At 30.1% G+C, this 27,669-nt stretch overlaps 1 protein-coding gene across 4 annotated transcripts in view; it reads left to right on the forward strand.

The window, feature by feature from the left end:
* The window catches only part of LOC117177461 (tau-tubulin kinase homolog Asator), a 64,202-nt gene that overhangs the window by 24,771 nt on the left and 11,762 nt on the right, over positions 1-27,669 (forward strand). For 3 of the 4 annotated variants that reach the window (XM_033368169.1, XM_033368171.1, XM_033368170.1), the window contains 3 exons: positions 10,475-10,742; positions 11,236-11,604; positions 26,293-26,707. In XM_033368169.1, coding sequence (XP_033224060.1) covers positions 10,475-10,742; positions 11,236-11,604; positions 26,293-26,707 — 1,052 coding nt within the window. The remainder of the gene's footprint in view (positions 1-10,474; positions 10,743-11,235; positions 11,605-26,292; positions 26,708-27,669) is intronic. The other variant, XM_033368173.1, reaches the window with a different exon arrangement.

A 27,669-nucleotide genomic window follows, 5' to 3' on the forward strand; every position in this document is an offset into this window, starting at 1 on the left:
TAAAAACTCCTCTAACTAGCCAGTTAGCCACCGAAAACGAATCGTGAAGTCGGGGGGGGGGGGGGGGGGGGGGGGGGGGGGGGACTTCGGGCTCGTGCATTTTCGGCTCTACAGGAGGCTGGCCTACGCAACATGTAGCAGAGCCGACTCACCGACACGCTACGTTTGAATGAGTCGCTCCCAGATATGAGAGTGGTGGGGGCCGAAAAATCCCACGCTCTGGAGACACTGTCATGCTATACCAAAGATATTATAAACGTAGTTGCGGTACGGGGCGTCAGAATGGGAATTATATATAGGACATCACATTTTCTGCCCTGCCGAGGTGCTGCCTCACCGTACTACGAAATCGAATTCTGGTTTTCTCATTCTTCGTCAAATATGACGGTAAAGCAGTAAAAAGATGTTTTCAGGTGGGAAATGTTGACATGTATCGCTACATATAAACAGGGAACTACCGAATAAATAATAAATTAATAATGAATAGCGCAATGTCTAGATGCACCAAAAGTACAGATTTGGAATAAATAATGAAGAAAATTATATGATATGATGGTAAGAAAAACTGAATTTTCAGAGTAATAATCTGAAAAAATTAATTATGTTTATATTTAATAAAATTTTAATTATTATGATTCCTTATATTTTCGTATTTCGACTAATGACAAATATGATTTTTTAAATTATAATGTTTTGTACTTTGAAGTTTAATTTTCATTACTGTACTGGACCGAAATGAGTACATTTAATAATATACAGAATTCTTTGGGATTCTGAAACTTGAGACAGGTTTTTTGTACATAATATTTTTTTAAAGTTCAAAAAAAGTTTTCGAAAAGCGATTTTTTAATTTAAAAAAAAAGAAACATTAAGATAAATTAGTACTTAACAAATTTTTCTTCGATAAATATATATTTTAAATTAAAATAAGCAAATATTTATGCAAATGAAAAGCTTTTGTAATGTTTAAAGTTTTAAAAAATTATTATTTAAATTCAAAATTACCACAATTGAAAACATTGATATGTTTCTTGATATAAAATTTTGGTTGAAAGTGCTCATAGCGTATCTTTTTAGTTGCAAAAAATGTTCTCACAAATCGAATGGTTAATGAACAAAACAAAAAAACTTCGAGATAAATTAGTACTGATCTAAATCCTGCAAAATTTGCTTGGGAAATGTTATTAGACTCGAAGAAAATAAAGGGAGAAATTTTTGCACGTGTTGTTGCATTAATTTCTTTATGCAATTTTTATAGAATTATTTCGATTTTAAATTCAAACAATAATTTATTAAAACTTTAAATATTAAACGAAAATTTCTTTGATAAAAATACTTTATTATCGTATTTTTAATAAATAAATCAGATTTATTTAGAATAAATTTGTTAAATTCTGCAATTGTATAATTAAGGAATATTCCAGTTATGATATTTTATAATGATGAAATCTTATAATTCGGGAATTTTTAAATTCGGTAATATTATAATTTCAGAAATTTTCTTATTCAGGAATTTTATTTTTTAATTTTATTCTGCCGGTATTACACAGTGCCAAGAATGTCATTTTTCGGGATTTTTCAGTCGTCCCTAGAAGTACAATAAAATGAACAATTTCATACAATTCGGCATTATACAGCAAATTCCAAATTTTGAAAATTTGCTGTAATTTTAATTTTTACTCCTGGATCTTGTCGATCTTCTTACTGTATTTATTAAAACCAAATTTATTAGAAAACAATTTTTTTAACCAAAAGTTCTTATTTACCTTATCTCATCAAACAACAAAACTTAAACATTAAAGATTCATTTCATATAACACTGGAGAACGTTCAATATTTCGGAGTCAATTTTCAATATTTTCAAGCTTAATATATAATTCTAATTACAAATTTCTCAGTTTTATCGTCAAAGAAACTATAAATATATGTTGCTTAATTTTAAACAATGACTGTAAAAAAATTATTTTTAAGTCTTCAATTCGACAACTTGAATTTTAACATTGAAATTTATTTATTGGATTCGATATTGATAAAACGCAAAAAAGTCCAATGTTAAGTTAAAAGTGTCAAAATCCCGTGCTTATTGCAAGACAACGAGTCATTTTCGGCATTTAGGTTGAGATATAGAATTATTTTTGGTTCAAACAGGGTGGCCGTTTTAATCGCAGAAAAAATTTCGGTTTTTTCCTGGTTCGCAAACATTTTTCAAGGTCAATGAAATTAAAAAATTCGAACTCTAAAGCTACAAATTTCTCCATTCGAAGTAATAAAAACTAAGCTGCAAATCGTGTTAAGCGATTCTAAGCCAGAAGTATTAAAACTTAAACGATTGCATTTTTGTTACAAATCATAATACTTCTTAAATTAAAAGTTAAATTATTTTAATTTAAAATAGTTTATAAATCCTGAAAAATATTGTTCTTTATCTTACACAATATAAATTATTCCTTAAAATATACCAGATTCATTTTTGATAATTTTTTAAACCTTTTATATTTTCAATTTACTCGAGTTTTTTCTAGGAATAATAAATGTTTCAAATTTATAATACATCAAAATTGAGGAATTTTACTTCTAAATAACTTTTTTGTAATAGAAAAATGAAAATTATGAAAATCATCTTAATTGAACAGTGAAATATTTCTAAATATTAACTAATTGTTCTTTTTCTTCAGACATTTTCAAATTTGAGACAAAAGCAATATTTTAAATTCTAATAAAAGCCTTTTATTGTGTGTGTGTGTGTGTGTAAATTTTTTTTTTTAATTATTTAAAATTGAAAATGGGTTATAAAGTTTTAATCGCGAGTTTCCATTTATGTAACTGCTAAGACTTTCCAATTGAAACAGTTTAATTTTTAACGTTAAAATTGGAAAATTCTTCAATTTTAAAACAATTTCCAATCGTGTTGTGAAATCAATTATGATCCACATGTGAATCCTTGGTGTCCACTTCAATTAAAAAAAGAATCATAATTTATGTTCGCAGTTGATAAACTAAAAACTATTTCTATCTAAAATTATAAATTTGAAACGCTCCTAATTTTTAATTTGTTAAGTCTTCAAAACTGCATTCTAAAATTCGAATAGAAAAATGTACGCTTAAATATTAAAACTTAAACGTTAAATTCCGAATTGAAAGATTTCCGAATTACGTACTGTAAACTGAATGATATAATAGGAAAAATAAAAATTTAAGCAATTGTTTGAAAAACTAATTTTTGCCCAATAAATATTTTTTGCCCAAAGAAGATAATTTCCAAATAGTTAAAGATATTCTGCTGGAGCTTGATTTCAACCGGAAATTTATTAAATTTTTTGTATTTACCTTCGCAAGGATGAAAGTTGCGAAAATTGAAAAGCTAAAATTTACCAGAAAATGCGGTTGCGTTTGAACTTCAGCTCTGAAACTTAAAGAGAAATTGTAATTTCGTGCTTATCCAATTTGAAATTAAAATTTGACTTTTTATTTATATAATATTTGATAATTCTAGAAAAATTTGCGATAGTTAAAGAATGACATTTTGAACCTTCGCGCTTTATACGTGAATTTTAATTCATGATTTCTGAACATCCTTGACTATGTCTGGTTTCATCGAAACTTTTTCAAATTCGTGAATTTGTTTTCATTTACTCCTTATTATGTATTCTTTATGTATGTATTCTCCTTATGTGTGCTTATCGAATGTCTCGAACAAAATTATCAGATTTCCGAAATGTTACGACATTAGTAACATTAATAACACTGAAAATTGTTAATAGCATTTTAGATTAATAACATATTTATTAGCTCTTTTTTTTGGTAAACAACTTTTCTCTATTTATTTTTTTCGTTTCTTATGTCGTTTGTCCGAACACTTATTTCTTATATTTTTAATGCTGTTTTTTTACGAATAAAACAAAAACTTCCCTTCGTATCAAAACGTAATTGATACAAAAATTTGGATCTTTTTAAGGTGCACAGTTTTTTATTTCTCTTCTTTTTTTTCGCATCTTGCACAGTTTGATCACTAAATTAAAATTTTCATTTTTAAATATTTTTGGTGCTTTCAAAATTTGAATTTTCGATTATTCAAAACAATTTGAAAAATTGTTATGATAATCTTGTAGGGCTTTCAAAAAGCAACGTTTTTCTTCTCTCGAGTTTTTTTGGAGTCTCGCGTTGGTTTGTTTACAGTGTTCATTTTGGTATTTTTTTTAATGTGTTGAAAATCCTATAATTCTGGTAACATTCTTTTTATCAAAAGAAGACGATACGATAAATTGTTCGAATTTCCAATTATTACGAATAGCCGTACATGGAATTTTTATATCTTGAAGAAAATTGTCTCAGAAATTTTGAAAATTCTGTAACTTTTTGAATTTTCACCCAAAATAGCCAATGTACTGGATCTTTAGTTTCTGACAGTTAAAGAGTATACCAAAAGCCAATATAATAGATTATTTTTTCAAAAGTTATCATACTCGCAAACAAACATGCGTACAGACAGGCAGAAACACTCGTAAAAACCTGTTTTTCGTGTCCAGACGTAAAATTTTACACACGTGTTATACCTTTTCTGATGAGAATGTAAAAAATATGTGTACTCAGAGTACTGCCGTGATTTGAAATGTTGAAGATTAGGAATTTCAAATTATTCAATTTTCAAGATTTATATTTTAAAGGTATAATACGGAACTTGTTTTTGAATCGTTCAATTTGGAAGACTTACAATGGAAAATTCTTGAATTTTAACGAGCTGCAATTTAAAACTCTTCAATTTAGAATATTTACAATCAGAAACTCTTGACTTCAAAGATGTATAAATTAAAAAAATAACGATTAAATTAATAAGTAAATTAAAATTAATTAATGAACAAAATAAAATAAAAATTCATATAAATTGTGATGATTTTGAAGATTTTAATCTTCAAGTTATAATTACAAATTCATGAATTTTCAAGAAATAGATTTTCAAATCATTCCATTGTTTAGACTTATATTTCAAAGTATTGGGTTAAAGATTATAATTAATTTGGGGCACAAAAAAATGACATTTGAGAAATTTCAACGGGCATGTTCATCAAATCGTTCTCTTAGGTAAATAAATTTACCCATTTTTTTTTTATTTAAATGTGTGCGTGTGTATTTCAGCCTTGACTCTGCGGGGGTTCAAAGTTTTATGATTTAAAGTAGAGAAGTCCTAACACCAAATACAGGTTTGACCCAGAGAGCACTTATAGATTTATTAACTTATTATTACTCTGCCATTTAACTGATTGTCAGTGACCGGAACGTAATAATTAAGGAATTTTAAAATACATGCGGGAAATTCATTAGTCGAATAGATTAAAATATCTGTAGACATGGCAAACTATACAAATATAAAAATACACACTCAAAAATATTAAAGAACTATGCATCGATATTGCACTAGAAGTTTTATCTGTTTGAATAAAAATATAATATTGTGAAGTAAATAAATTGTAACTTATAAAATATTATAAAAAGATGAGAAATAACAAAGATATCTTTGAAAAGAATCAAATAACTGTAGAAATATTATAAAATATATGAAACAGCCATATAAATTAGACATTTAATTTTCTCTCTAGTATCTATTAAAATAATCCTGTTTTACAAAGCGTGGATATTTAACGTTTCTTATGAAACGTAAAAACGCTTCAATTGGCAACTTACTTTTAACTTAAATGGTTCTTGTCCAAGCTAAGTTACCATCAGTGTGCCTCGAAGGTATGCCGAGAGTTGCTTACAGCGCTCCAAGTGGCTCTTGGCAAACTATATCGATTGGTGCTATCATGGAGAATAGACATAAGGAGCCCAAAGTCCTGTACATTGATTTCACCAAAAACGAGCATTTTTCTGTTGGATGTACAATAACGCATCGAAATGTTAAATCTTCCCGAGCGCGGCGCTAGTTTGGCACGGGTATGGATGGCCGCCGTCATGGTTTCGTCTAGATATAACCTCAAGGCTCAAAGAAAAATACAACATTCGTAAATCGTTGAATTAATTTCTTTGATCCACGCCAAGATTATTGGAATATAAAAACTGCTACATTTAAGTGAAATTTTGGTACTAGTTCAATAATGCGTAAGCATACAAGATTGTTCTATAAAACCATGCAGTATCATAGGAAAAATGAATAAATATGAAAAAGTCTTTAAAATCATGTTTTTTCATAGTGTAGAATCAGATAGTAAATGTGACTCATGTACTTACGTATTATTTTCTTTCATATAGGAAAAAGCGGCATAATTGACACAATTTAAACAAACAAAAAATTGCATGGATACTCAGAACTCATAAAAAATAATTAAAAAATAAATAAAAAATACACAAATGAATACAAAAAATGCCAAAAAAAAAATATTATTATCAAATTATAAAATTTTCCAATTTTCAAATAACGACAAGATCTTTAATTTCCAAAAACATAAAATCCCGAATATAAAATTATTGGAAAATAAAATTCACCGAGTTCAAAACCGACTTGTAAAATAAACGAATTATTAAATTCCCACAAATATTTCAATTCTCGAAATTTAGAACTGCTGAACATAGTTAATTGATTATTAATTTATGAGCTATTATAATTATAAATAAGGCAAACAATTTAATTTATCATTAATTAATAGATTATTAATTATTTTCGGCAAATTTTAAATGTTGTCAAACTTAAATTTCAGGAATAGAAATATTTATGGGAATTTAACAATTCATTTATTTTATAATTCGGCATTTTTTTTTTTTGCTAATTTATTATTTTGTTAGTCATTTTTTCGTTATTTTGTGTTAGCCCCGGATATTCAAATACTTTTTAAATATAGTGATGAAGAACTAATTTTTTTTTTAATATTGCCATTTCAAAATATAATGCTACTATATAAATTTGTATGTTTCTCTTAAAGAAAGACCATTAACGAACATTTTTTTATCTTTGACAACACTCAAATTAATCGAAAATTATTTTTAGATGTGCTATAATAAATCCATCTTGAAATTAAATTCTGAGAATTGAGAACAAGAAAATAAGTATTATCACCTAGTTCTTAAATTTATGTAAATATAATTTTCATAAGATTCTTGCTAAAATTTAAAAGATTTAAAAATATTTCAGACTTGTCAAAAAAGAATCTAGAAAATTCTAAAGAATTCTTTTCATAATATAGGATTTTACGAAATATTATGAAAAATTCGAGTCCTTTTAAAAGATGTTTAGAAATTTTAGAGGTTGGGAAGGAATCAATAAATATTTGACACATTTTCGAAAATGTTTCCAAGTTTTTAAATATTTGTAATCTATTTAAAACGTCTTAAATTCCTGAAAATATTTATAACTGACACGAACTTTACTCAAAATTTCCAAATATCATTTCAAATTTTAAAAAATTACATTACAATCTTCTAAATTTTCCCAGCAATTTTAAGAAAATTTGTTGATTCTCTTGAAAACTTTGGAAATTCTTTTAAATTTTACTAAATATTTCTTGAATTTACACAATTTTTGTTCGTTTTAATTTTTCAATCTTACCAAATTGAAACATTTTGCTTTAAAATCTTCTAAACTATTCTCAGAAGTTTTAGGAAATCGTTTTTTATGTTTAAAACCTTTTTCAATTTTCTCTTAAAGTTCATTTTTCAAAATAAAAAATTATTTACATTTTCCACACGAATACAAGGAAAATTATATATTTTTTTAATCTTATCAGACCTTGTAAACCTTCTGATTTCTAAAAATGATTTAATTTTGTCCTTACAAAATTCTTAAAAAATCTTTACAAGTTTTAATTATTTTTGCATCGTTTCAAAAGTTTTGAATATCTCTTAAACTTACTCAAATTTTTTCTAAAATTATGTAATATGGCAATATTTTGCCTATAAATCTTTCACACTTTTTAAAGATTTTAGGAAATAATTCAAAAGGGTGCGTGATCTTTTTTCAATTTTCTCTTGAAATTTCTTACAGAACAATCATGTAAACATTTCCCAAGAATTTTAAGAACTTTCTTTCACACCCTGACAGAATTCAGCGTACCTAAAAAATTTGTGAATCTTGAAAAATTAAAAAAAATTGTCTCAAAGTCTTCCATATTCTTTTAATCAACATTTTAAACTCTTTAAAACTTAATATTATTCTTTGAAAATAAAACCAAAACCATTTCTCCTCAGATCGTTCATAATTATTAAAAGGCTTCAGGTGTTCTCTGAGTTCACTTTTATAACCTAATTTTCATACCGGAGCGATAATTAATGAAAATGGTTCGATGAAAAAATAGAAAAAAACTATTAGAAAAATCTACCGTGTCATTTTCACAATAATTTCATAAATAAACCGTTTTCTTGATACATTTTTAAGAGTTTGTAACGGCTTTGCATGATAAAAGACATGTAACAGTCAAAACAATTAGAGCAAAGTTACTACTAGCGCCGCCGCATGGCCGTTTTCAACACATGGGCCATTTTCAACTCTTAGTGACACGAGGCTGAATGTAACTTACTTCGTCCATTGCAGGATCACAACGATTAAATGTTTCGCGATAAACCAAATTCTTACAATCTTTTTTTTACATAAATAATAATTGATATATTTAAATAAAATAACACAATTCTTAATATGTAATGCAAACTGTGTCAATGTCAACGATGTGAACGTAGGCAGCGCCCATTTTATCTCCGTGCCACATTAGCGCCATACACGGGAACGGAAAGTATTGTAACCATGCCTATGCGACAAAAATTTGCTAATTTTCGGTTACACTACTTTGGGCTCCTTATGTCTATTCACAATGGCGCTATCTACGGGGAGCGGTGGGTAGAGGGGAAGTGATTTTTTCGCCGGACGCGCCGTCTATGTTTATGGCGGGTAACTATAAGCTCTGACCGCATCTACGTTTATAATATCTTTGGCTATACAAAGCGTCTCGAGTTTTGACTGCGGTAACTGTACATTTATTTCCTGATTAAGGCGTTTAATCCCAATGCTCCGAGAAAGGGGACATGCACACTGTGATTTGGTATCTCCTTTTCTCCTGCAAGAAATGTGCGACTGAGTGCCGTGTTGAATGACAACTAAAAACTTAGGTTATGTTCCTGTAAATATTGTCAATTGAGTTTGTCATATACGTGCTTCTTTATGTATGTGTTTTTGTACAGAATTAAGTTGACAAATTGTGACCTAGAAAGTATGGATATGTCATACAGGTATAATTTTAATCATTAAATTATATCAAATGTGCAGATTGAATAATGTGACAGTATAATATTGGATAATATGTTGTGGTTGTCAAGCCCTGGCACTCACTCACACACTTCTCGTGGGAGAAAAGGAGATAGCAAATCACAGTGCGCATGTCCCCTTCTCTGTGAGCATTGTGTTTAAATGCAATAAATGTACAGTTACCGCAGTCGGAACGTATGTACGGAGATCAGTCAAATTATTATACCGTGCCGTATAGCCCGCATAGGGAGCGTGGTGAGAGGTGAAGGAACTACGCACGATGAAATAAGTGCGTATAGGGTCAGGGGAACTAGGCGAGAGGGGACATAAGTGGAAGTTCACTGTACTTATTTGTAAATTTTGATTTACAAAATTGATGGTTCAAAAAATTTGTTATCTTTATTGATAGATAAACAAACTGAAAACAGCCACTAACAGTAATAATCGCGCGGTACCGCAAACAATCGTATTTGACTAACTTTTCTACATCAAACTTTGTTTACTCATATTCAGAAACTCGGGAGCCCGTTTTTATCTTCTTTTTTCAAAAATTAAATTTTGTTATTTCAATCCTCAACCAAACTTGTTCCAATTTTAGGCTAGTATTACTGTGAGATTGTCAACTTCTAACAAGCATTTTCTGAAACTTGTAACTTTTTTGTTCTCAATTCAGAAATACTTGCGCTTGGGAGTGGACTTTTGTTTCATATTTAAATAAAGATTTCAATTTCACGGAATACTTGTTCGCTCTTTTAAAAAATTCCGGTTTTATTTTTTATCCAGTTCTGTACTGGCACCCTTAAAATATTCAGTTACTTTTTAAAAGATAGTAACGACTTTTTTTCATATTCGGTAGAAATATTCAGGAGGCATCTCCGTATATAATTAACAGGGTACACAATTTATTATGCATCTCCTGCTATATTAAATGTTATACAAGCTTTATATTTTCTATACCATTTGAAAAATATTTATTAAATTATAGTAAAACATTGAAAAATACGCAAATAAGGCCTATATATATATATATGCAAAATAACAATAAGTTTTTTATACTCAAATAAATTTTAATTTTCTATTCAAACCATTTTAAATTTCTATACTTACCTTTGAAAGTCAACAATTTTTCAATCGAAACGCCTTCAATTTTTCTTTGTGAAAGTTTAAAATGCGCATCTCAAAATAGAATTTGTAATTTTATTTTATTACTGTTTTTACGATTTCGTAACAAACTTGACAACTTTAAAAATGTAGGTCCAACAAGCTGCATTTGACGATTTACTGTACGAAGTTGACGTGATGAGGAATGTCGCCACTAGACATGATGAACCCAGAGAAAGTCCACCTCGTAGACGTGCAAGCGTTCCTGCTGTTACTTTCTCTCCTCCAAATACTGTACCGACTACACCTGCGGGAGATGAAGAAGAACAAGCAGTAGCAGGAAGGCTTGAAATTAGAGTCGTGGATGGAAGTGGAGGTGCTACAGTCGTCCAAACTAGTGCAGATAGAGAACCCTTACAAAGTACGAAACTGTGTCTAAAACAATTGCTATTCGTAAAATTCATTTTAGATACGATTCAAGTATTACGTCACTATGTAAAAGGGGGATGGGATTTTTGAAATCGTGACTTATAATTTCTAAATTCTATCTTATTGAATATATTGGTTTTAACAAGTTTTCAAATAGAAGGTAAATAGGGGTAACTTCTTATTTAATATTTTATGCAGAGATCCTATTGTTAAATAAAATATTTCCACTAAATATTTTATTTACAATTTTTATTATTTTACATTTTTGTTACTTTTCATAAAATTGATCGATTCTACACTTAGAATAAAGCATTGAAACACATAAACTTAGTTTTATTATTTTGTTTAAAACCCTTCTGAGTTATGAATTTTGTTCCGGAGATATTTTTCTATAGGTAATATAAGGAATTTTTTCGGACTTTGTTGATTTATTTAAAAAACTTGAAGGTATATCGTTTGAAAACCAATATTTATTTTGCTTATAGGAAAGTTAACCAACGGCACAGCTGGAAGTCCCGCAAGTCCCAATGCCGGCCAGCTAGATACTTCCATCTACTACGACGCGACTGAAAATCGCGTATCCACAAACAGCATGCCAAATAAAGTTCCAGTAACAACCACATCATCGACCACGGTACCAAACACTGTCCCACTTCGGGAACATAAGGATAAGGATAGAGAAATTCCTTCCAGACCTCACAGCATCTATAGCAAAATACCGATTCCCGTAAAAAGTCCCAGGTGTTCTTTGTCAGAGTCTACTCCAGAAACGAATACAACAAATACGAGAACCGGCGCGGCTACTGGGAGCGATTCTGCAGCTCAAAACTCTCAGTCGAAAGAGAGAGACTCAGGTTAGCTTTACCTCGAATTTTTCGTTTTGTTACTGAAGCCATTTTTTACTTTCATTCAAATAATTACCGATTATGATAAGAAGAGATATTTCGGGTTTCGCTCGTGTAAAAAACTACGAATTGTTTGCCACGAGTGTAACCCGAAATTTCTCTTCTTATCAAAATGAACCATCGTGAAAGCATAAAATCTATTATCAATTACCGATTACATTTCATGCTTCTTTTTATCTCTCTTGTACTTTGTAAAATTGTCCAATTTCGATTTCGAGCGTATCCTCTTTTTATGCGCTTTCCAAACCCAATAAAGTATTTCACACAGTGATGTAGATCACGGTCCACGGATATTTCGTGAGTGAACATAACCTAAAAGTACATAGGGATCATTTACGAGCCGGATCGGTCCAGTCCATGCCTCCCACCACTAAAACCACATACAGCACAACAGGCATTACACTGTCTGCAAGTATCAACGAAAAAGTTGAAAGCCCTGTCACATAAAGTAACTAAGACTTATACCAAAGCACAATTTAGGAAAGATTCAAAATTTCAGATTGCTTCGTTTAGAAATTATAATTAAAAATGCACGCAAAATGTCTTGTCAAGCACCTGTCCGAAACTACAAATTGAAAATGACTAAATAATAATATTCTCATTGTTAATTGACTAATTTTGAAATTAAAACATTTAAAAACGTTTATTCACATAACTATGATCTTAAAAGTTTCATTTCTTTAACTGTTATGGATAAATAAAACTAGGCAGATTATTTATTAGAAAAATATTTTATAGGGCAAAATAGTATGTATTTTTCAAATTTTCGCATACAGTTTTCGACTACAATTGAAAAAAATATGGATAAAAAAATTAATATTACTATAATAAGTTTCCCGAAAAAGATTTTGTTGTATAAATTTATTTTACTTCGAACAAGGAATTTATAAGTCACGAAAATAATTACATCTATTAATATATGGCACATAAAATTTATTATATAAAAATTCTGTTCAAACTCTTCAAACTAGTTTTGACGTCGTAACATCGAGATCCGTAATGTTTTTTCTCTTTAAACATTCATGGCAACATAATTTAAGTGAAAAAAGAAATACACTTACAGATCGCTCACCCGACTCCATTTCAACATTTATAAATAGATCTCAATAATTGCGCTCAATATTATAACTGTTGTGCCCTACAGTGTGCTGTAACATGAACATGAAGAGTTTGAACCTGGGCTCATTAGCTGAGCGCACATAGTAATTTTAGTAGTGGGGGGCACGGCGCGGACTGAACTGAGCCGCTCCTGAAGCTGTATCTACATCAGTGATCGGCATGCTCCTGACCAAGTCAGGCTACCCTGACCGGGCTGACCAACGACCTGCTTTCTGGTCAGGTACCTGCGAGCTTGGACAGACCGTCCTTTTTTTCATGAGTCCTTTGTTGAAAAATGGGAACAAATTTGAGATAAGAACAAAAACCTGCATTGTTTTAATCAGTGATTTGACAGTAATATATTTGGAATCTGCATATTTTTCCGATTCCAAAGACATGTAATTTGTCTATAAAGGTTCAAAATTTGAGAAGTATTTAGTATTAAATTGACTGTAAAGCTGATGTTTCTTGATATTAAACTCCTTCAAATTTTTAACTTTTCTAGACAAGTAATATATATTTGGAATCGAAAATATTCGTAGATGCTGATAATGCTATTTTCAAATCGCTAGTTGAAAAATTAAGTTTTAAAATTTCCTTACCTTGCCATGCCTGTGGACAAAAGACCCTTGCTGGAGTAAGCTCACTCACATTAAGGTACATGAATAGACCGAAAAGTAGTAGAAAAACTTAAGTCGGGTGGAACCTGACCATACCTGAAAATTAAGCAAAAAGTTTGCTGATCACTGATCTACATGGAGATGATTTGGGAGCGTAATAGCGTTATTCGCCAGCCCATTCTATAGGTGCCAACTCTTAGATAATTACGCTATGGAGCAAGTGTCCCTAGATATAAGTAGGTTGATTGACAGCCCTACGATGACAATTATGGTATAACAATAATGTTCTTTGCTTTATCTTGTAGCAAATGACATATTTTTTGAGAAAGATCACATTTTGCTGTCGGATAATGTGAGGTATATACTGTAAGAGTTGCGAGACTGCAAAATCCGGTGATAGGCTAGAAAGCCATTTTGTTTTTACGCTTTCGCCCGACAGATTGGCGCGCGAATTTGAAATATTGAAAACTGCAAATGTGTAAATTAATTGATAAAAATATGTTATATTTCATTGAGTAAAAGTGCTACTTGTACAACTGATAGTTGAGCCTGAATTCCACGATTATTTGATTATATTCCTAGTCCTAAACAGCTTAAGGTAAGATAATTGAGCTTGATTTTAAAATTGAATTTATACTCGAATTTCAGATATAGTGTTATTAATCATACCAGTATATACACAAAGGGTATTACTTTCACTGAGGTCAATTTCACAATTTAAAAAATTAGCAATTTTATATAATTGCAACTCTTAAACAGTTGAAATTGCTTTTCAGCAAAGGAACACACAACAAACCATCAATTACGTGAGGTTATAAAAGCTGACAAATACGAGATTTTGGTTTTAATTGGGTAATTGTGCACAATGCAGTGTTGCCCTTATAATAGTTATCATTAGTACGTTTAACAAGAAATAATTAGACATTACAAAGTGGGGGAGGGGGTCGTGTTTCGTTACGATATGTTATGCGGGGGGAGGGTATTTTGACCCGATTAAGGGCATGTGACACAGCTAAATACCTATATTACCTACCTCACTTTTTCGGTTCAATGAATGTTTTTTTGAACCTAAGAACTTTTTTTGTAAATACAATATCGAGCTGAAACTTTGGCAGATTTATTAGGGTACAATAAAGTACGTTTAGGTACTGCATTTCGGTAGGAACTTCACTGAAAATTATTTCATCTTTTTTCTGAACCTCAACATTTTGTGAACGTTCGAACTTATTTTATACATAAAATAGCGGTCTCAAACTTTGAGAAATGCAAGAGCCAAAAGAAAACTACGTGTAAGTACAAAGCTGAATAATAATAGGTGTAAAAAAATATATTTCAACAATCAATTCCAACGGCTTCAGCCGGTAACGTTGTACACGAAAATACGAACTCTCTAGAGCCTCGTCTAGTGGCCGCCAGGTTTCGTATTTTCGTATACAACGTTACCGGCTGATGCCGTTGGAATGGATTGTTGAAATATATTTTTTTACATCTTTTATTATTAAGCTTTGTACTTAAACGTAGTTTTCTTTCGGCTCTTGCATTTCTCCAAGTTTGAGACCGATATTTTATGTATTTAGCTGTGTCACATGCCCTTAAGTAACATTTTTAATGTATGAATTTTCTGCATCAACTTTGTATGTCAAAATTTCTAAGCAAATAATTTTATTTCATCATAAAATTTATTTTAAAATGTTTATAAACATTGTTGATAGAAGAGAAAATTGAAGTTCTGTAAGATTGTTTAACAATGAGAAATAATTCTGTTCTTAACATTTCGCTGGTACACTATAATTTGTAAACTTTCTTATACTTTTTAAGAGATGAGAAAAATTAAATTATAGACAAAAACTTATTTTGAAAAATTCAAAAAAAAAGTTAGAAGCTTTTTAATAATTTAACGATTCAAAAATAATTAAAACTTTTAGATTTGTTATGAATTTTTTAAGGTTTCGCGAGAATGAAATACAATTCTTTGGGTTCCTAGAAAAAAATTTTTGAAGCAGAACCAGAAAGCTTTTAAGGCGCCTCAAACGGCTGTCAATTTGGCTACATCAAAACTACATCTAAACGTATGAATTGTTGACCACAATATTTTAATCACATAATCTAAAGGCAATTATACCGAATCGTTCAGCTCGTTTTTTTTATCGAAAATGTTCTTGTTGTTTTTTGTAATTGAAAGTGGAGATTATTTTTTCTCGCTTGAAACTGGCGCGTTATGTACAGTACACGGGCGTATACGAGTGGCAGGGTGCAAGAGCAGCAAGCGGAGAGCTCCACTGTCTGCTCAAGTTACTCACCAGGGGTCAGTATTTTTAGAATCTCCACATCTAAAAACGGTTTCTTCGATCCCGTAAAGAAGTATAATATATATATATATTTTTTTTTTATTTTTGCACACAACTTTCGCTATCAAATGACTGTATTCGTACGCGCATTCATTATCAATTGGCGAATTACCAAAATAAATGTTTTAGCAACCAAAAAGTTTGCAATTTTGAAACGTAAAGGAAACAAAGTTTGTAATTTAACATTTTCAAAATTTTTTAGATGTTAAATTTGTAACATTTTTAGTTTAAAGTTGTACAAATGTTTCGCGTCAAGCCCAACAAATCATTAATGTAATAAGTAACACAAAAAATTGTTAACTAAAAGTTGAAAGACGTCAAACATCAATTTTATTATTTTTGTATAGAAGTTAAATGTGTGTGTGTGTTTAAGAATTAAAGAGGAGTGTCTACGAAATAAGATAATAATAATAATAACTTTTATTTTATACCCCCCCCCCTTTCATCGCCCCAAAGATGACCCAAAAATAAAAAATAAAAATTTTTACGTATTACTTTCAATTGTCAGCAATTTCAGTCGTCGTTTTCATACAAATAATTACCACTGGAAAATTTGAATATTTTCCATTTCTTTTAAAACAATGTTTAATTGTTTAAATAAATTATTAAAACAGTTATTTTTTCCCAGAAAATGTAATGTGGTACTTGCTTGAAGTATTACATTCTGTTTTAAAAATTATATAATTAGTTAAACAATTCTTGTCTATTTACACAATTTCTAAAAATTGAGCCAGAGATGTTCAATTTTTCTTGAATTCGTATCCTGAACTACTGTTTCTTGAATAATTTCATAATTTTGATATATTCATTCTAATTTTTAACATATCTCTATTTTTGTAAACAATTTTATTTGCTCTAGCAGTTTTTCCCGATAACTTAAGGAAAAAGAAAATAAAATAGAACACGTCCAACTATTTTTCTAACTATACAGTTTATACAAAAATGTATTCACAATTTGTTAATTGTTTAAGGGCATGTGATACTTCGTCGAGGGATAATAACAAAAAAAATTTATTGTGCTAAATAACAATTTTATCCATTATTTTGAGGTTACGTCGTTTTTCATCCCTGCCTTTCCGGTAATTTGAAAATTATCGATGAAATAAATTTTTTTAATTACCTGCAAACAAGGTTAGTTCCGGGAGATTAGTTTTATTTGTAAGTCCAAAGTTTTCGGCCAAAAATATTGTGTAGTTGTGAAGTAACGCTCGGGAGAATTGTGTAACACACATAACCTCGAAATATACACACGTTGTTAGCAAAGTCAAGATTTTTTTGAATAATTAACACACAAAAAATATGCGGGGACGTCCTTTAGCATGTTCGCTATCATTTCCCAGACTTTGACGACAAAATATTTCTTATCCTAGGAAAAAAGCCGGGGGAATCTAACACTGAAAGAATCGATACTAATTCCTAAGCGCTATGCAAATTAATCACATTTTGCTAAATTAAAACTTTTTTGAATTAACCCGCAAAAAAGTGTGTGGGGACGTCTGTTAGCATGTGCGCTATCATTTCCCAAATTTTTAAGACAAAATATTTATTATTCCAGAAAAAAAGCCGGGGGAACCTAAAACTGGTAAAATTGACAATTTTCTAAGTATCACATGATAATTTGTTTAAAACAATTATGTTTCCAAAACATTTTTTAAATCGTATGAAGCATTTCGAGTCCGATATTACTGCAATATATCTTTCAGTAGTATCAATTACTACTGTTAAATGTATAACAATTTTTAAGTCTCGCAGGTAATGTTCGTTCTTTATCTATTCTTGAAGGAGAGATGTAGAGATTCTAAATCACAAAAAAATGTGAATTCGCCGTGATGAAGTCATATTTTTCGTAACTTTAAATTTTTCAATTTCAAAATTGGCTTGTCTTATGCGTTTTATTATTTAAATGATTTTAGATGAATTGTACTAATTGTGCAAAGTTAACTAAAGTAATGTTTTATAATTTTAATTATTATAAATTACCTAAAATAGAGCACTTTGTCCTCATAAATCTTGTTCAGGGAAAATATTGAAATTTAAATCATAATTTGCATTCTTGAATGTAGTTTATTATATAATCATCATAGTAAAGATTATCATACTATAAAGAATGCAATAATAAAAGCACTTTTACCTTTGAAAGTTTATTATGACTTTTATTGTTTATTTAATAGTGAGCCAAAAAAAATGCAAATCATCCATACTCAATTTCAAGATCATTAAGAAAGAATATATTATATTATGTTTAATTCAGAACATACTATTTGAAAAATATGTTTGGAAAATAATTGTTTAAACAAATTCTATTTTTTTAACAATTCAAAAATAGTTAATACATTTTTTTATGCACTATTGAGTCAGAAAAGAAATTGTATGTCTTCTATTTAATTTCAATTTTTTTGTCGAAAAAATGTGCTTAACCAAATAAAAGTTGTTTAAACAAATAAAGATTTCTGAGAAATTGAAAGAAATAAATCAAAATTTTGTAATTATTCAAGAAAAAGTAGTTCAGTATATGAATTTGTGAAAAATCGAAAATCTCTGGCTCAATTTTTATAAATTGTGTAAATAGACAAGAATTAATTGTTTAACTAATTATATAATTTTTAAAACAGAATGTAATACTTCAAGCAATTACCAACTATTACTATTTAAGAAGAAAGTAGATTATTTTTACATTTGTTGGGAAAAAATAATCGTTTTAATAATTTACGTTTATTTAAACAATTAAAAATTGTTTAAAAAGTAACGGAAAATATTCAAATTTTCCAATGGTAATAATATTTGTATGAAAACGACGACGGAAATTGCTAACAATTGAAAGTAATACGTAAAAAATTTTATTTTTTATTTTTGGGTCATATTTGTGGCGTTGAAGGGGGGGGGGGGGTATAAAATAAAAGTTATTATTATTATCTTATTTCGTAGACACTTCTCTTTAATTCCTAAACACACACACACACATTTAACTTCCATACAAAAATAATAAAATTGATGTTTGCCGTCTTCCAACTTTTAGTAAACAAATTTTTGTGTTGCTTATTATATTAATCATTTGTTGGCCTTGACGTGAAATATTTGCACAACTTTAAATTAAAAATGTTGCAAATTCAACATCTTCAAAATTTTGAAAATGTTAAATTACACAAACTTTGTTTCCTTTACGTTTCACAGTTGCAAACTTTTTGGTTGCTGAAACATTTATTTTGGTAATTCACCAATTGACAATGAATGCACGTACGAATACAGTCATTCCATAGTGAAAGTTGTGTGAAGAAACCAAAAAAATTATATTATACTTCTTTACGGGATCGTAGAAACCTGTTTTAGATGTGGCGATTCTAAAAATACTGACCCCTGGTGAGTAACTTGGGCAGGCAGTGGATTTCCCCGCTTGCCGCTCTTGCACCCTGCCGCTGGTATACGCCCTTGTACTGTACATTACGCGCCAGTTTAAAGCGAGAAAAAATAATCTCCACTTTCAATTACAAAAGACAACAACAACAAGAATATTTTGGGGGAAAAACAAGCTGAACGATTCGGTATAATTGCCTTTAGATTATGTGATTCAAATATTGTGGCCAACAATTCATGCGTTTAGATGTAGTGTTGATGTAGCCAAATTGACAGCCGTTTGAGGGACACGTGGGAATACAGGAGAGTCCCCCGCTTTCCGCTCCTGCCCCTCGCGACAACTATACTACCGTTTCAATAACTCGCACGACTTTCATGCGAGAAATAACGTTTTATAATAACGAGAAATAATCTTTTCGGAAAAAAGCGTGCTGAACCATCCGGTATTATTGCATTTAGGTCATGTGCTTAAAATATGGCGTTCAACAACTCTACCGTTTAAATTTAGTTTGCCCCTTGCGAATTTGACAGCCTTTTGAAGCGCCTTAAGGCAATTTTTTTAATTTTGTAGAATTAAAAAAAAAAATTAAGAAAAATTGTAATAGTTTTTAAATATTAGAAGGCGTAAAGGCCTGACAAAATTAAAAAGAAAAAAGAATTTTCTTAATATTTGTGTGAAAGTTTTTAATTATTTTTAATTTTGAAAAATGTACTTCAAGAGAAAATTAAAAAAGGTTTTTAAACATATCAAACGTTTTCCCACAATTTTAAAGTAGCGTAGTCGTTTTTAAAGCGTACTTAAAAGCAAACTTTTGAAGCCAACTTTAAAATATTTGTCGAAATTTAGATTTTTAAAGATTTCAAAAATAAACTAGTGAGTTTCAAAAGAATTTCGAAAGGTTTCAAGAGAATAAATCAATTTTCTTCAAATTCCTGTCAAAACTTAGAAGTTTACAATGGATTTTTTTACATTTTGAATGATTTTTTTTAATTTTGAGAAAAATTCAAATCAGTTAAAAATTTTGTCAGGAATTTAAGACATTTTGAATAGATTGTAAATATGTAAAAATTTAGAAACATTTCCGAAAATGTATCAAATATTTTTTCCAACTTCTAAAAGTACTAAAAAAAATTTTTAAATACTCTTAATTTTTCCAAATATTTTGTTAAGTCCTATAAAATGAAAACATTTCTTTAGAATCTTCTAGATTTTTTTCTGCTACATCTGAAATATTCAAAAATCTTTTTTTGATTTTTCTCAAGAATTTTATAAAAACTCAAATTCAAATAAATTTAAAAACAAACTGCCAATTCTTATTTTCTTGTTCTCAAGTCTCGACATTTAATTTAAACTCGAATTAAAATCTTCAAAAAGTTGTAACAAATGTTTATTTTGAGTTTTTAACTTATATTATTATTAAAATTATTTTTTATTCTCTCTGCTATTGAAAACAAGTTTTAAATAGGGTTGTTTCCAAAGTCAGATATCATTTCTCCAATAAATGGATCTTATAGTATATAAAATTCTTATTTCAAATAAGACCATAAAATATTTTTTTACATATTGTTGACTACTTTTAATTTAATGATGAAATATAAATTTTCTATCACGATGTCGATTGGAAGGCCACTTTGACGTCATAGGGTCGGATTTTCCACCAATCACAGCTTATGTGTCAGTGATTTTTAAATATCTTTTTCTGTGCCGATGTTTTGTTTTGATTATGTGTTTTGTGTTATGAATAAAAGTACATATAATTTAGTATACTTTTTATAAACTATAATATTATACTTATTTGCGTATAGTAACATAAAAACTTTTGTATACAAAATTCATTTAAAAAGTACTTAAATGTAGTCATTTTTACTGAACAATTCGTAATATGCACGATTTAAAAAATTGTTAATAAGTGTACTTACTGTTTTCCTCCAACGTACTGCTGACTCTTAATCTAAATATTACAACATGAGAACTTTTTTTTGTCGCATAAACCTTAACAAATAAAGCTATCAAATAAAAATAGTCAGAATTGACAGCAGACCGTGGACCTAACCTCTTTATCTTGAATAAGTGTTTTACCACCTTCAATTTTTAATAATTTTTTTCTGTTGAACGGCTTAGCAGAAAAAAAAATTATAACGCCCCTTCGGTTCGGATTAAAAGTATGCATTAAAAAATTATTTTATCTAAAATGGCGAAACAACCCTATTGATGAATTTCGATAGTACTAACATCAGGTGAGTTTAGTATTTGCATGACCAAAACAATATTGAAAAATTATTTAACGTTTTACATCAACATATTTTTTTATTTATTTCTAGACAATGCTTCAGCTTTAAAAAAGTTTTTTTATTTAGAAAACGTATATAATGTTTTTAAACACAATATAAAAAATGTTACGTAACCGCATATATACATAATATATGAGCGCTCACTAGTCTTATCATTTCTGGTAAAACAAACTAATGATAATTGTTATAGGGACAACAGTGCATTTTGCACAATTACTCAATTAAAAGTTAATTCAACGTAAGAAAAACATTACGGCTCCAACTGCATATAAAATTGGAGTTTTAAATATTTAAATTCCGTGCCGATCTGTCGGGTCTAAGCTATAAAGCGTAAAAGTAAAATCTCGTATTTGTCAGTTTTTATAACCTCACAGAATTGATGGTTTGTTGTGTTGCTTTGCTGAAAAGCAATTTCAATTATTTAAGAGTTGCAATTATATAGAATTACTAATGTCTTAAATTGCGAAATTCGCCCCAGTGAAAGCAAAACCCTTTGTGTATATACTGATATGATTAATTACACTATATGTAAAATAAAATGTTTCTCTAGCTTATTATCGGTTTTTCAATCTCGCAACTCTTGCAGTATATACTTCGCATTATCCGACCGGAAAGTGTGATCTTTCCCCAAAAAATATCTCATTTGCTACAAAATAAAGCAAACAACATTATCGTTATACTGTAATTGCCATCACAGCACTGTTGATTATCCCATTTCTATCTAGGGACATTTTCTCCACAGCGTAAGTATCTAACAGTACTATGTCAGCAACCGCTGACATAGTACGATCATGTAGATACAGCTTGATAATTTGGCCAAATAAGGAAGGTCTCTTATTTCGCCCGTTCGATTATATGCAGGGGGAGGGGGTTAGAATACGGTTAGTAAATCATTTATTATTATTTAGTAGATTATAATAAGAAAATTAATCAATAAAAATGCAATTATAATTTTACCAGCTAAACATGTGAGGCGAGTTAACCTTAATAGTCTCAAATACAAGGCACAGAGTCGGTTCTAACCGCCCTAGCGGAAGAACCGGAAAGAAAGTACCTTTCCGATTTCTAGGTGAACTTTGCTTCCGTTTCTTTCCGAACGTTTTATCTTTCCGAAGCTTTCCGATGCCTTTTCGAACTATTGCGAAGTGTCCCACTCCATTTACTTCTTTCTGAACCGGGGTCAGAATTGGTCCATCACGTCAGAATTTTAAGATAATTGAGGTTATGTACCCAAAAATGGCGTCTTTTGCTACATTTGAGGTGATGTACAGAAGACACCAAATTTTTTGGGATTTTTTCTTTAGTTGTATCATATAGTACTGCTCTTTCTCTTTAATTTGAGAGTCGCAGAGTTCAATTCCCATTTTTCTTTACCAAGTTACGCCAATTTGAAATTACGAGGTATGTCCCATTATGTCTTGAGCATTTGCTTTAAATACCACAGGCCAACATGATTTTGTTTTTGGAAAGTGGAGGATCATTTCGGAAGTAATTTTTTACGTAGAATCCGAATCCAGGGTCAGAATTAGCCCATCACGTCAGGATTTTAAGATATTTGAGGTTATGCACCAATTCCGTCTGCATTTCCTGATGTGTATTTCTCCTAGGATCAATCTGTGCAAAAAACAATGGTAATCAACTATTAAATTCAGAAATAATGTTTAACTTATTCAAATGATTAATAAGTAATGATTTTTAAATTGTTAACCAGTAATTATTATTTAAATTATTACTGCCGACACTGTCAGCGATAAACATACAAAACCACAGAACATTTCTTTGGTAAAGTATAATCAATCGAAAGTATAATAAACATGCCGGACCGATCTGTCATTATTTCGAGGTTAGTTTAGATTCACCTCTGCCCTAATCGCAGTAAGTAAATTTACGTAATATCAATTTGAAGTCTACGCATGTAATAGTTCATTCCACTGGAAGCGCAGAATATTATTACGATTTTATAGTATTTGTTTTTCAGCAGCCATTCCATAATGTTATTGGCGCATAAACAACATGACGTTTACTTCTCCGTTCACATGTCTCACTTCATTATTACTTAAACACGTTTATTATTTGTAATTACTATACAATATAACCTATATTTTTTTGACTCTTGTATCCATTTGAAGTTTCGAACGCAACCACGGAAACTTGATCCGAAGATGCACGGACTTGAACGAATGGCCGATCCGAATGCAACGTTAAAGGCGCGAAATATGAAAATATCCCTGTGTAATGGCTTCTCCCCTGCTGTTGTGCATTACAAAAAGTAATTTGTAATTTTTTTAAAGAAAACTTCAAAATTTACTTATTTTAAAAATTGTAAGCAAAAAAGTTTTAGGGAATGTTTTTTTCGAAAAAATAAGCCACCGTTGATTGGAATTCAACATCTTTTAAAACATTTATGAGAAGCGACAGTCAAAGAAAAATTAATTACAAAAACGGTTGGTAAAATAATTATTTTTCGTAAGTTTTAAACTTATTTCTTTCATAAGACTTAATGTTAATATCATTTTGGTTCTAAAAATCAGATAACAAATTTTTACTTGTAATTTGTAGTTTAACTACTTTTTTTTTTAATCAATAACTTTTTGGATTTTCACCTACAAACGAAAAAAGTGGATTTCCAAATGTTTTCAAACGATTCCAAATTTTGTTTAAAACCTTTTTGCTTTTAAATGTACTTAGCTGAACAATTGAATGACCATGTAGAAGTTCCTTCACAGAGTGATTTGAGACACGAGTTCATGTACAGCAACTTGTTCAGGATCCCATACGTGAACCTACATAGGCACTAATCCGCGAGGGTTCACGATAGGAATTTCGATGTTCAAGGCAATTTAAAGGAAAGCAACTTTGTAGCTGTAAACGACATGAGTTTTCACGACGACTTTCTGTAAAGTAACACACACACGTGTTTCTGTGCAGGTACCCGCGGCTCAATTTACTTCACAAAGGAACCTGTACGGGATCCTATATTCGATTATAGAAAGGTTCCTATGTCGCTGCAGGTTCCATTGCAGGATAATGTACAGTTTCCTTCGGCTAATTCCTGCACAGGAACCGTCAAAATTACCTGTGCAGCTTCGTGTCCAGGAACATGACCAGGATCCTCCGAGGTTCTTGTACGGGAATTTTCAGTTGGGTAGTGTAAAGTTTAATTGTAATGATTAATTTGCTCATTATAAGCTACTATTCTACTATATAACAATAAATAGCCTACTCTTCTTATTTTAACGATCACCCCCTCCTGCATATTTTCCGACGGGAGAAATAAAGTACCGTTCTTGTTTGGACCTAATTGTATGGCGAAGTAAGCTATCGTCGGCTGTTTCGCGCGTACTTGTTTGTCGTAATAAGCTACCGTGTCAGCTATTTCAACATACATTTATGGCGAAATAGCCACTCCTTATTTATTATGCATACTCGAGATATCCGCGAGATCTCTGTTTCTCCCATGTCCTTTATTTTTCTGGTTTCTTACACTATCTCATATCTCATTTTTAGCCATAAATCTGAAATTTATGATTTGCATTGCAGTTTGAATGTTTGGAGTTTATTTCAAGTAGCAAGTTTGAAAATTGATTTAACTGAAAAAAAATTCAAACTTAAAGCATTTGAATTTGTAACTCCATTTCCACTAGAAGGTTTTCGAGTTTGAAACAAATTTAAAACGGAAATTCAAAATAAATTTTTGAAGATTTTTCGATTTCATTATTTGACTGATATAAATGAAAGTTAATATCATTGAAAGTTTTAAATTTTTCCAGAAATTCTTTTCTTTTTCCTATGTTGTGTAGTCTAATGGAAAAAATTTCTAAAGAAGAATAACTACTATATTTATTGTAAATTTATGCATCCAATACACTAAAACTTATTTCTGTTTTTATTCTATCTTTTAAATTGTTGAGTCATGTATTTTTGTTATGCAAAATAAAGTGTTGTATCACAAATAAATAGCATTCTACAAGGCATGAATAATTTTAATTAAAAAATGTTTGAATACTTCATTTCTTTAAGTTTTCAACATTTAAAGGATAGAATTTCTATTTGTATAAATTTAGAAGCTTCCATATTTAAAATAAAAAAGTTTTGGAAATTGATATCTTCCAGGTATAAATACCGAAAACTTTACTACGTGCACCTTACTTTAGAATTGAGCAATTTTTTAATTTATATATAAACCGAGAAAAACATGCTACTTTTGAAAGAGATGCTGAAGATTATTTTACAAGAAAATAAGTCGGATAAAAAGTTGCAATTATTTTTCAATCATAATGACCAAGGATTGACTTTATTCCTTGAATGGTTCTTTACAACTATGTTTGGTTTCTTAATAAAATCACAATTGTTTACGGCAAACTTTGTTCCAAAAAATAATAACTATATGTTTCCTAAATAATGAAACTTTAATAAAACCCAATCGAATACAGTGCTACAGAATCTTACAAGGAATAAAATAAAAAATCTAAATAACTTTGTTTAAATAAACAATTTGAATCTGAAATTTATATACTTTTTCTAGAGTCCATTCAGGTATCTCCTTCAAAATTCGTATCAGTTCAAAATAGACCTATTGTTTTCGATATTTTAAATCATTATAAATGGTTAAATAATTTTGAGATTGACTGTGTCAGCAGAAAACAGCCTAAAATACAATTGAGAAGTAAAATAAAGAAAAGCGTAGTTTTAATCAGATTTATTTTTTGTCTATCTTCTTCTGTCATCTATATTCCTTCTAAAAAATACCTTTTTTCTATACTATGAGGCCAGATAATTCATTGTTCATCATGATCATTTCTCATTTCATGTTTTTCATTGTTAGCGGGATATATTTGTACTCCAAGTAACTTGGTTCACTTGTTTATTAATTTGGCGAATAATGTTTTATTTAGCTTCGTAGCATGACTAACATCATTTTATTTTAGTCACGAAAGGTAAGCCATTGACCATTCACGCGGAAGCACCGACGCTGAGACGTTGTGCCACGTTACCCGACGCTCGGCCGAGCGTACCGGCGTTAACTTCCACGAGCTCGACCGAGGACGAGAATTTAACTGGCTGCACACCGGCTCTGCGTCGTCGCAGGCTAAGTGAAAAATACGTGACTGATGCCAGTCAGCTTAATTTACGATTCCAAAGACCTCAAGGTAGATCAAGACCAATTTCTGAGGTATTGCCCAGATGGTATCCGAGAGGTGTACCTTCTCATCTTCTAGGAGAGGCTGGCAAGAAAACCGAAGAGAGCAGTGACAATGATTCTAACAGCAGTGGTCCGCCAAATTCTCAACCGCCACCGCCACCTGCCACCATACCACCTCATGTAGCAGAAAATAATGCTAGGTACAAATCTAAATATTTCTCAATTTTTCGTTGATTTTTGAATTTTTTGTCAAGCTTATAACTAAAGGCGTTAGGCACCTAAAACTCTAAAAGTGACAACATGGTGATTTTCCAAATTTTCAAATTTACTATTAGAAGAGAGTAGTGTACGCTGGCGCACCTAAAAGATACATACGTGTACAACCGTAAATAATGCAAAAATATGTTCTAGGTAGCTTGATATCTTGACTATAATACGTGAAAAAAGATTTTTTAATGCAAAATATATTCGGGTAATTCAGCACATCATTATTATTGTTTGATATTGAAATATCAATAATTGATCAAATATGATAAAAGTGTTGAATTTGTCAGGTTAATGTAAAATGTGCGTTTCTCATCGATTAAATTCATTTGCTCTAATATTAAACAAAAGTTACCGAAAAACTCCTATACATAAACGTGTAATAAAAATGTTTTTAAATATCGACTGCTTGTGAATTGTTTTGTCAAATACGTATTATTCAAGAATTCAGATGATAAAACTATTATAGTTTTTTCTGTAAAGAAGGGTGCGCCAATTTACCCTCCTCCCCCCTAACCCTTAATTCGACAATGCATGTTTGTAGATACAAACCAATTTGATTTATAAATACACTATGTTCAAATCTTCAATTTCCTCAACAGACCGCATAAGCGTCATTTTTTCGAAAATTATATTGTTGGCTCAAAAAATCAGATGAATTCTGAAAGAAGGGATTTTTTATAATTTTATTTTTTAAATTGTTTGCAATTTTTTCATTTTAAAATTGCCTTTGCTTTTTTTATGGGCTCGTAGCACCGGACTGAAACCGTTATAGTTTCGATCGTTTGTCCGTCAGTCTGTTCGTCCGTCATACTTTTTTCCGACCGATAGGGTAGGTTCGGATAAGATCGAATTTGATACGATAGGTTAAGATGGGTTTTAGTATCAAAATTCTAGT

Source organism: Belonocnema kinseyi, chromosome 7 (genome assembly GCF_010883055.1).
Source record: "Belonocnema kinseyi isolate 2016_QV_RU_SX_M_011 chromosome 7, B_treatae_v1, whole genome shotgun sequence".
In the NCBI taxonomy this organism is placed as follows: domain Eukaryota; kingdom Metazoa; phylum Arthropoda; class Insecta; order Hymenoptera; family Cynipidae; genus Belonocnema; species Belonocnema kinseyi.